This window comes from Watersipora subatra, chromosome 9, assembly GCF_963576615.1.
Source record: "Watersipora subatra chromosome 9, tzWatSuba1.1, whole genome shotgun sequence".
NCBI classification, from domain to species: domain Eukaryota; kingdom Metazoa; phylum Bryozoa; class Gymnolaemata; order Cheilostomatida; family Watersiporidae; genus Watersipora; species Watersipora subatra.
In genome coordinates, this window is record NC_088716.1 from 54,112,307 (window position 1) to 54,124,380 (window position 12,074).

The following is a 12,074-nucleotide window of genomic DNA, read 5'->3' on the forward strand; positions in this document are numbered from 1 at the left end:
ATTATGCAGACCCTCTATGTAATCCTAATGGTTTGACACTGGAGAGATAATATTGTAATACGGTCTGGTCATATAGTGACTAGTAATTGCCATATACCCATAGCCAGAGTTGATTAGGATTATATAAGTACATTTCTCTTTTGCAATTCTTCCTAGTGAAAATATTTTGTGATGTCTGGGAATTGAACTGAAGACCTTCACCACTACTATTCCCTTTACACTCGTAAATGACATACGATGGCCGTATCAATGAGTAAGAAAAAGGAATTGCTGAGATTCCAGCGTATGGCACGAGGGTCTCGTATGTATCATACAAAATGGAAATCATTCTGCAAGGCTGTACTTACGCTGTATGAAATATTCATTAAATTTTGTGCAATCTTATTACCCTGTTTATAGTTTTCAGGTTGTATGATGAGCAAACAGTTGAAAATTTATGCCAACTGTGAACTTTGCACTGTAAAAACTAAATTTAAAAAACTATGTAAAGGTTTCAAGGTATATAAGAATAGTAATAAATAATAATAAGTAATTGCACCTAAAAACAAATAGGTCTCTTTGACCTATTTTTTTGCATTTAAACTGCACTATACCTTATGTATTTTCAGCTTCTCCTAGTCCAGGAGTCAGCAACCTGCGACTCCCAGCCCCATGCGGCTCTTTCATCCCCTCGCTGCGGCTCCTGACTTTGGATTTTTTTTACTTTTTTTTTATTTTTTTACCATATGCCAAGTAATTCATAAAAATATAGAAGTTTTATTACTAAATTTTGTAATATAATTTAAAAAATTGTAATTATGGTAATAAATCAAGCTTCGTCGCTTGTTATCCGTCATTATTTCTGCGCCAATAAAACCGCCAAATTTACACCAGCCGGAACATAACTTCTTGATTTTTTTATCTCAGGTAGGCAAACTATGGCGAATACTAAGAAAAGAAAAGTGACAGAGGAGAATAAAACATTTAATCCTGCGCGGACTGATTCATTTGCTTTCACTGCTGATGAGACTGGTTCACCAGTTTGCCTAATATGTAATGAGAAATTTGCAAACAACAAAAAGTCAAATGTCGCAAGACACTTTCAGAATGATCACGCAGCCTTCGCTCAAAAATATCTAGAGGGAGATGAGAGAAAAAAGGCCATTTTGGAACTGATGCGTAAGGCTAATCTGAGTAAAAACCATTTCAAGAAGTGGGTGATGTCCGCAAATTTAACTCCATATGCTAGTTTTGTGGCCGCTTAAGAAATAGTCAGGCAAGGAAAGCCGCTCACTGATGGAGAATATATAAAAGAATCATTCGTTAAGAATGATTCTTTTATATATTCTCAGTCGGCTGCAGTTAAAATTTAAGCTCGGCGTTTTGTTAAAAGGACTGAAAGAAACTTGAAGTTGCAGTTTTTCTTGAAAGTAGTCTTAAAAACAGTGTAATATTTTCATGTTATGTTCAAGTTATTATTAGCTATTTTATTGTCCTTTGCAAAAGTTTAATTTTATTTTTTTCAGCAGCTAAATCATTATACATGCCACACCGTTTTTTTATGGTGTAAACATGGGATAAAAGCATTAAAAGCTAAACAAAACCGTTACATGTGGTATGTTTTTTTAATTTAAAATATTAAAGGGGTTTGTGGCTCCCACTGCGTTCTTTCCTGCAGAAAACGGGTTCAAATGGCTTTTGAGTAAAAAAAGTTGCAGACCCCTGTCCTAGTCGATGCCATTGGCCACATTTATGACAAATAAACTAATTATAAGTTTCTTCAAGATAGTTCTCAAGTTTCCATAAAGTAATAGTGTAGCAAAACTTGGATGTGCCAGTGCTGAAGCGCTACACTAGGCTGACAAGTAGATCATGTTTCTATAGGTGCTATAGGGATAGTTGTGCCCCATCTATGATAAGGTTGTACCTTTAAGAGCATAACCTTCTGCACTTACTATTTGCACACACAAGTTCGTTAAGGCCATTTCCATTTTCGTGTCCGTATTCATGACAGAATGAGAGCGACCCGGCTGTTTCTATGACAGTATTGCAGCGCCATATTGAGGTGTGTCCCTACGCTATCACTATATGGAAACTTATGATTAAGTGAACATTACAGAGTATTAGAAATGTGACAGCCAGCATTCAAGTAGTACTAATTAGCAAGGTGTGCTGAGGTGGGCAACTACACGCGCTTGTGCAGCAGATTTGTTAACTTCTAAGAACACGATTTTGAGGTGTCTAAAAACAGCAATGTTAGTACTTTTAACAAATTATAAGATCATTATCTTGGATAGAACTGTTCTAGGACGACATATAGGTACGCAAAAGTATTTAAATAGTTTTACGATTCACATGTAACTGGCTGCAGTTGCTTTAAAATGTGCAAAATTGGGTTTTTTATGTTGTGGCAGCAGTTTCAAACTTTGTGTTTTGTTTTTTGTTGATCTTTTGTTTTTTGTCATCAATGTGTCTAGCTATAGCGATTAAAATTTTGCAGTGAAAAATTGGGCGTTGTAGTTTGGCTAGGGCCAAACTACAACGCCCCTTTATGATGAAAACATTTTTTTATTTTGCTCCAGTTTGCAGAAAACTTTTAGGCGTGTGAATGCTCATACTTGCTTTCTGCTAGATCGCTATCAAAACCATTCTACATTCAACACAACCAACTTTCAAACTGTGTATATTACGCAGCAGCTTGCCATTTTACTTCTATTATTGCATTTCAGAGATATAATAAACATATTTCCTTATTGCTGTTGTTAAATTACATACATTACAGTAGGTTAGGCCTACAGCTTTAATCATTATTCATTTTATTGTTGTAAAGCATAGGTTTGAGATAGTAGGAGATTAGGTGTGAATTTTTTACAACCTTTTGTTTTGCATAATTGACTTTTTGAATTTAATTTCAAAACAGCTTGACAACTACCATGTACATACAACTTTCCAGAACACCACGTCATGGCCGACGCAGCGGCCGTCCACGTGTCTCTCAATTATTACAGCTCAATAGGAGGATAAATAGGTCCTCACAGCAACCATCAACATCAAATGCTAATGTTCAACAACATGCTACTCAAATTAATAACAACTCAACTGATTCAGAAAATTCTTTAGTAGATGTTGTAGGCGATGTGAATGACATGGACTTGGCAGCCCTTCTGTTTCCAGATGATGATCATGATTTTATGGACATCATTGACCATGAAAATATTGCACAAAACAATATTGCTCCTCCAAATGCTGCCCCCCTTCATCACATTCCTCATTTTCAATCTTTAGATTGTCTTGATTTTCAAAAACTGCGTAAAAACTTCCTATAGGCAGACTTGACAACAACATATCACAGCTCACGTGTACTGGATGTAATGAAAAACATTTCATTACATACAATGCTCAAATACAACTATGTCATACGCGCCAACAAGTTCCCCTTTCAAATTCCTAGATTACTAGAATTTCCTTTTTGAAGTCGTGCTCCCACAAATTTATTTTATATCATCTCGAACAACTCTCATTTACACTATACTCTGTCAATTCCTGCTGACAACCACTTTTTCAACAACCAGCACTACCCTTTCTTTTTTTCCATTATCACTTATTCCGTTATTAGGTCGTGGGCTGTACAACAGAGGAATTTCTAGTGAACTAATATTACTTGTTGCGTTTGTTTTTCATTTGAAATTGAACTTTGTTTTAAAAGTCATTTCAAAATCCATTTTTCATTTTTTTGTAGTTTTTAATTGTGCCATTTCAATTTCAAATGTTCTGTTGTAGCGCAACTGTATAGGCACAATTTCAATCTTCAATTTTCGGTTCTTGCAAAAAGCAATCACTAAAACTTGCAAAATTGAAAAATGTTCACATAGACATTTTTGAGTAGGAATCGTTTCTACATTCTCTTTCAGTTTAGTTCTCTTTCAGTTTAGTTCTCTTTCAGTTTAGTTCTCTCCCAGTTTAGTTCTCTTTCAGTTTAGTTCTCTCCCAGCTTAGTTCTCTTTCAGTTTAGTTCTCTTTCAGTTTAGTTTTCTTTCAGTTTAGTTCTCTTTCAGTTTAGTTCTCTTTCAGTTTAGTTCTCTTTCAATTTAGTTCTCTTTCAGTTTAGTTCTCTTTCAGTTTAGTTCTCTTTCAGTTTAGTTCTCTCCCAGCTTAGTTCTCTTTCAGTTTAGTTCTCTTTCAGTTTAGTTCTCTCCCAGTTTAGTTCTCTTTCAGTTTAGTTCTCTCCCAGCTTAGTTCTCTTTCAGTTTAGTTCTCTTTCAGTTTAGTTCTCTTTCAGTTTAGTTCTCTTTCAGTTTAGTTCTCTTTCAGTTTAGTTTTCTTTCAGTTTAGTTCTCTTTCGGTTTAGTTCTTTTTCAGTTTAGTTTTCTTTCAGTTTAGTTCTCTTTCAGTTTAGTTCTCTTTCAGTTTAGTTCTCTTTCAGTTTAGTTCTCTTTCAGTTTAGTTCTCTCCCAGCTTAGTTCTCTTTCAGTTTAGTTCTCTTTCAGTTTAGTTTTCTTTCAGTTTAGTTCTCTTTCAGTTTAGTTCTTTTTCAGTTTAGTTCTCTTTCAGTTTAGTTCTCTTTCAGTTTAGTTCTCTCCCAGCTTAGTTCTCTTTCAGTTTAGTTCTCTTTCAGTTTAGTTCTCTCCCAGCTTAGTTCTCTTTCAGTTTAGTTCTCTTTCAGTTTAGTTCTCTCCCAGTTTAGTTCTCTTTCAGTTTAGTTCTCTCCCAGCTTAGTTCTCTTTCAGTTTAGTTCTCTTTCAGTTTAGTTCTCTTTCAGTTTAGTTCTCTTTCAGTTTAGTTCTCTTTCAGTTTAGTTCTCTCCCAGTTTAGTTCTCTTTCAGTTTAGTTCTCTCCCAGCTTAGTTCTCTTTCAGTTTAGTTCTCTTTCAGTTTAGTTTTCTTTCAGTTTAGTTCTCTTTCAGTTTAGTTCTCTTTCAGTTTAGTTCTCTTTCAATTTAGTTCTCTTTCAGTTTAGTTCTCTTTCAGTTTAGTTCTCTTTCAGTTTAGTTCTCTCCCAGCTTAGTTCTCTTTCAGTTTAGTTCTCTTTCAGTTTAGTTCTCTCCCAGTTTAGTTCTCTTTCAGTTTAGTTCTCTCCCAGCTTAGTTCTCTTTCAGTTTAGTTCTCTTTCAGTTTAGTTCTCTTTCAGTTTAGTTCTCTCCCAGCTTAGTTCTCTTTCAGTTTAGTTCTCTTTCAGTTTAGTTTTCTTTCAGTTTAGTTCTCTTTCAGTTTAGTTCTTTTTCAGTTTAGTTCTCTTTCAGTTTAGTTCTCTTTCAGTTTAGTTCTCTTTCAGTTTAGTTCTCTTTCAGTTTAGTTCTCTTTCAGTTTAGTTCTCTTTCAGTTTAGTTCTCTTTCAGTTTAGTTCTCTCCCAGCTTAGTTCTCTTTCAGTTTAGTTCTCTTTCAGTTTAGTTCTCTTTCAGTTTAGTTCTCTTTCAGTTTAGTTTTCTTTCAGTTTTGTTCTCTTTCAGTTTAGTTCTCTTTCAGCTTAGTTCTCTTTCAGTTTAGTGCCCTCATGCGCCTCAATGATTTATTTAATTTCGAAATCTCATTTGTATGGTTGTACCAGTATCAACTATCGAGAGGTACCAGTATAGTCGTACTCAAAATTTTCATGGATAGCTTCTGCAGCAACAGTAACCTTTTTTATAGACACACTTTCATGTATTCTTTGTTATTATTAATTCAATATATTAATTCAACATATTGATGATTTTTTTTAAAGTTTGTTTTAATTGTAATCAATTCATTTTTTATTGTAACCATTGTGACAAAAAATACTTTATCTATCCATTACCTGCTAATTATGTCACATTTAAACAATTTTACAGTTGTTTTAGTTTTTCTTTTAGTTTATTTGAATTGTACAAAACGCTTTTCTCATGATAAGAAATTTAAAAATTAGATTGGTAAATGCTGCATATGTTAGAAAAAAATAAATTTTCTGTGCAAAGACTTTTTTATTTTTTGAGCAATGCCGGGCACTTACCTCGTCATAACATAATAGTAAAAGAATTGAGGGAAAAACAAACTATGAAATGTAATTTTCACCTTTTCCAAAAATTTTCTAATTGTGAGACAATTTAAAAAATAACATAGATTTATGATCTTTTTTATTATATGAACTAAGATTCACTATTATGCTAACCAGTTAACCTTACTATAATCTTTACTATGATAAGCACTGTGTCCCTCTGTCTGTCTGTCTGTCCATCTGTTTGAAGTGACGATTGGAGGCTGATTAAACAGCTTGCATCATACGAGATTCGAACCAGTCAGCACCCTATTACCATCGGTAACTTCTGGGATTTTAGAATTACTGTACATATACAGGTAGTTATTCTCAGTGATTTGTTGGCATAACTGATGATTTCTCACAGTGCTGAAACTGACAGGGTACTGGTATATACTTGTCATGTATGTATAGAAATGAACGAGTGTTTTACTTTTCGGAATTTCAGCATTGTGAACAGCTGAAAACTTGAAAACATTATTGCTATATATGAAGAGTTCTAAACTACAGATCTTCTGATGTGCTACAGTAATCCAGTACGGGCACTTACTAATGCTCCCCCATTTATCAGCTTAGAACACATGCTATTCTTAGACCTGAGTGAGACAAAAAGAAAAAAAATTATATTGTAGCTTATTTTTCACATACATGTATAAATGATCTGCTAATACTTTTAGCACTGCAACAAAGAACTGCTGCTTCAAGTCCACAATCAGACGGGCGATACGTTTGTTAGACATGTTCTGCATGCCACCCATAAGGAAACACTTGCTGAGTTTTACTGGTTTAGTAAATCTGCATAAAGCTTGAGACTTCTTTTTGCCGGTGAACCGGTGTAAACCGGTAGATTTAAAGCACCAGTGACAGCTGAATGGTGCAATAGGAAATGGTCCATTAAGCCTGAGAACTATGCAAAGTATCACGCATATATTAATAGCGTGACAAGACATCTGGTTGTTTACAACCAGCAAATATCTCAATGGCCTATTGTATTCTATTAGCCGCTAAATGTTTATGGGAGTCTGCGGCAAGCAGAAATCTTTGACAGTCTTTGACAGTCTTTGACAAGCGAAAGTTTATGACAGTCTTTAACAAGTGAAAGTTTATGACAGTTTTTAATAAGTGAAAGTTTATGACAGTTTTTAATATGTGAAAGTTTATGACAGTCTTTGACAAGTGAAAGTTTATGACAGTCTTTTACAAGTGAATGTTTATGACAGTTTTTGATGAGTGAAAGTTTATGACCATTTTTAATGAGTGAAAGTTTATGGCAGCCTGTGACAAGTGAAAGTTTATGACAGTCTTTTACAAGTGAAAGTTTATGACAGTCTTTGACAAGTGAAAGTTTATGAGTCTTTTACAAGCGAAAGTTTATGAGGGTTTTTAATAAGTGAAAGTTTATGGCAGCCTGTGACAAGTGAAAGCTTATGGCAGCCTGTGACAAGTGAAAGTTTATGACAGTTTGTGACAAGTGGATGCTTATGACACTGTGTGAGAAGTAAGTTCATGACTGTGGCAAAAGAATCTTTTTATAGATACTACAAGTAATTACGAGTAGCTTTAAAACTAATGTATTATATAAAACAATGAAAAAAACTAACTATAAAAATCTAAATGAGGAACAAAATATTAATATATAAAAGCTATGATCAATACAAGTAGGCTTGACTTGTTATTCTAACTAAAATAGAATGGAAGTAGGCTCAGCAATGGGTAAGTTTGGAAGCTGAGTAAGTGATAAAGATTTTGTTTGACATTTTTTCTAAAGGGTTGCCTCTAAACAGTAGACTTTCATTATCTATATATTCCAGTGCTGTAGATATGTAGATAAGGCTTTATAATACACCTACTGTATCTTTTGCGTATTCTAAAAGGCAACTAAAACGTTGCAGCAGAAGGATATCGGACATAAAAACCTTGTTAAATTTATACGAGTATAGCTGCGAAAGAATTTGCATACAAGATGGGGCAAGTCTTGGGATGACTCTGTTGCTGTTGGTCAGAAAAGTTACAAATGACAATATGCTCTTTTTAAAAGAGGAGAATGAGACAGTAAAAATAGGATTACTAAATAAGAGATATGGGAATGGGACCGGACTGGTATGGGAAGGGAGTGGGCATATATAATGCTTAGACAAGAGCTACTGAGAGAGATCAGTGCTGGTACGGGAAGGGAGTGGTCAGATATGATGTTTAGACAAGTGCTAGTGAGAGAGAGATCACTGACTGGTACGGGAAGGGAGTGGGCTGATATGATTTTTAGACAAGCGCTAGTGAATAGTGATAGAGATCAGTGACTGGTACGAGAAGGGAGTGGGCAGATACGATGCTGTGACAAGCGCTAGTGGTAAAAGTGTGAAAAGTAAATAACTGAGAGATTTTGCATTTTGATCAGTAAAGATTTTTTGTTAGTACTCAAAAAATGGCGTATGAAAAATGAGCGACATCACAAAATAGGCTGAGGAACAGCTTTTAATGTATGAACATCCCAAAAAAGTTCCATGAAACTATAAAAAAGATATTTTTTAGTTTCGTTGTCTCTAGAAAATAGAAAGGAGACAGATCTGATTAAGTCAGACCCTGAGCTCACTTTGTAAGTGGCTTGATGATATCACACTGTTTTAATGGAGTTGACAGCTTTTGATTTGAAATATCTATTTAATTTGTAATAGGCTATCAGACTCCTCAAAACCATAGCTAGGGCAGCTCAATAGTTGCCTAAAACTCTGATTTGCTGATCAAAGTTTTGCATTTTTTGTTATAACCCATATTGCCTACACATGTCCTCAAGTGTATTTAGTCTATATTATTTGTATGTTAAATATATAATATTTCGGATACAGATGCACACACCGTTTACACAATTATTAGGCTGCGGTGCTGAGTTAATAGACACACTGGAGAAAAAGGTAGGATTCTAAGAGTTGTCGGGTCAACACCTACAGATGCTGCCAAAGAATCAGTTAAGAATAGCTCTAAAGTCAATAGAAACTGAGCAATTAATTCATGGATTGCAGCCATCATCTTTTAGCTGGAACCACAGACATACAAACCACTTTTCACACGCCCAAGGGCAGTATATTGACCTAGCTAACTAACCGAATAATACAAGTTCGTAAAACTTGTTTATGGTGATAAGCGGTGAAATTGGAATGATTATTGATCTTGCATTTCATTGGCTAAAAAAGGTGACCCATTTTGCGTAGTTGGAGCTTGAGTTGGTATGGTGTAGTCTTGGCAACAATGTGTACCAAACCGTAAACAGACGGAAACCGTTCCCAACTCCAACTCTCTCAGCTTGAACACCGCTCCAACACCTTGCTTTGGTGTAAATGCACTTGGGCATCAAATTTAGACTAGTGGTTTGCTAAGAATCATGCCATTTTAATGCCACCATCAGTGTTTCCATACTGATAGCTGTATGAATAAAGAGGACAACTCCACCAGAAGTTTTAGTGCCAGGTGTAACCATCAGTTACCAGTGTATAAACAAGCAATGAATAACTTCTAATATGTACGTTACACTAATAATGACATGTAAATGTTATCTAATAACATAAGAGAAACAGCAGAAAATCTAAATAGTTATTTACAGACAAGCAAACCAGAGCATTGCCATTTATGAACTGGCTTCTGCACTTCCTCTTTAATAAATAAAATGCCAGCGAAGAAACATTAAAAGTGAGTAAATAGTATTACTAGTATTATAGTTTTGCTATAACCAATCAGAGATAGTTCTTAGTCAAGAGGAATGACTCAACTAGAGCTAGTCACTGGTGAAATAACTGTAGGTTTACTACCTTCTACTACTAGTGTTTATGTACAAGTATATCACTTGTAAGAAGTGTAGAAGATCAGCAAGTGCTGCTACCGGTATAAATGTATAACTTTATATTGGCATTAGTGATCATCCACAAAGTGGCGTTTTTCATTACAAGCCAAAAGAGAAAAAAAGTGAAAAAAGAAATCAGGAATTATTGAGTGAGTTAGTTTTAAAAGTTTAGAAGTTGGTAATCTATTAGTATTGTGGAGGAGTCAGACAGAATAGTGAATTGTAGGTTGTAGTAACAAAAAGTTCATAAACTGAAATATACGATGGTGGATGTAGTATTTTGGTGTTACGGAGTAGTAAATGATGTTGTCTTATGTGTGGGAGAATAAATACAAATATTATGGACATAATTTACCTCTATTGCCTAAAACTGATTCTTATCCATTTTTAACATCAATTGTTTTTTCAAACTTTTTATATCATTTCAGTAAGTCACTAAGGCTATGACTGAAGTTAGCTTCACAGAAAGGTAAAATTTATCACTGTTGATCACTTCCTGTAACGATTGGCCACACAATGTGAACTCTGAAGCTTTTGCTAACAACAAATCATTTATTAGAATTAGTTCTCTTATGAAGAAATAACCTTATTAAATATTTAATTTATGAAGTAATTATTTTATTCCTTCATTTCATCATAAACAAAGTGAGATTCAATAATAATCAAAGAGAAATTTAAAGATCATTACATTTAGCCTTAGAGACTTACAAACTACTGAAGGTGTCATTAGTAGAATAATATCTTACTTACAATAGTTAGTCTCTCCCATGAACCCACGCTATATTATTGAATATTCGGTGAACAAATACACCAATTTCTTCTGTTTGTTTTGTTGTGAACACACCATACAGGCTCAGCGCAACAGCCAGCAGTAGTCATTCTTGTACGAATGAGTCACAGAGTCAGGCATAACGCTATTCTGAAATATTGCCTGGTACTACATTTTATCAGGCAAAAGATAACGATGATCATTGTTGGTGTCAGTACTTAGATCTGCTTTTGACAAGTCACAAAGGTCAACATTCCTATAAGGCCTTGCCAATTTAATAAACAGCCAGCAAAGTGATTCCATTCTTGGCAACTGCTAAAAAGTGTTATTAGTTGAGTTTCCAACTTTCCGAGGCTGTCAAATGTAAGCACTGGGGCTGGGTGTGATATGTACAACATGTTGGCTCAACACACCCAAATCCTCACTGTTATGTTTCTAGATAACTTGAAGTTTATAATGTGGTTATTCCAAAAGTTTGAAATACTGAGTCCTTCCAGTGTTGGAATAATAGTAGCAGTTTATTCGTAACTTGAGATTAGATTGATGAGTACAGAATATGATTTCATTTATATAGCAGTTTGTTAGTTTTATAGCTAGAAAAAGCCAAAGTATCAAAAAGCTTTAATGGATGTTAAAATATAGCCTTCAGCTTTTCAATAATAAGATAACTGATTTCTTTGCTTTCAAGTATCACAACACTCACTGGCTTCAACAGCTCAACTGTTCAGCATCCTCAACATACATAAAACATGATATCTTAGCCTTGTGTTTATGAATGCTTGCAGTCATATTCACATACTCAATGAGTAACTGTTTCTGTCACAAATTTTATCAACAATAGGTTGATACATTAGCAAATCAAATATAGTCATAGGCAGACTTCAACCATCCAAAAAATTGACAGATATTAAAACGATACCATTTGAAAACTTGACTTTAGTGCAAAATTATGTTTAACAAATGCAAATAAATTATAAATCTAGAAATATGAAATTAATCATTCTGTTTGAATATATAAATAGAATTTCTGGTCCGTTGATGACTCAGTAACGTTCTTGCTATATGTACTTAGATATCTAGTGAATCTTTAAAATTGTTAGTTAACTGTCTTTTATATACAGTGGAACCTCGGTTTTCGAACGACTCGCAGTTGGAACAAATCGGAGTCCGAACAAAAAATTCGAGAAATTTATGCTTCGTAGTTCGAGCAAGAATCGGAGTTCAAACGCCGGTACGACGCGTGAGTGCGTACGTGAGGATGGGATGCTGAGCGGCATACGGGTGTAGATCGCTCTCTCCGTGACCAACTGTTGTCGCATTGTCCGAGATTAAACAAATGTGTAGCAAATGGGCCGAGTTACAGAGTTTCGTCAAACTCCTCCACCCTGATAGAGCTGCAGCCACCAGAGTCATCAATGACTTTAACGACACTATCATGAACCACTTCCGTAAAGTGCTAAAAAGAAGGCAGAAGCAAGTGTCATTGGATAGATATTTTAAGAGAA

General features: G+C 34.7%; 1 protein-coding gene across 1 annotated transcript; it reads left to right on the forward strand.

Moving 5' to 3' along the window:
- Positions 1-917: 917 nt before the first annotated feature.
- LOC137405225 (uncharacterized) lies at positions 918-1,244 on the forward strand. The gene has a single exon (XM_068091453.1). The coding sequence runs from the start codon at positions 918-920 to the stop codon at positions 1,242-1,244; it is 327 nt and encodes a 108-aa protein (XP_067947554.1).
- The last annotated feature ends 10,830 nt before the right edge of the window (positions 1,245-12,074 follow it).

Coding starts and splice junctions, on each gene's coding strand:
- LOC137405225 (XM_068091453.1), top strand. CDS start 918: ATGGCGAATACTAAGAAAAGAAAAGTGACAGAGGAGAATAAAACATTT.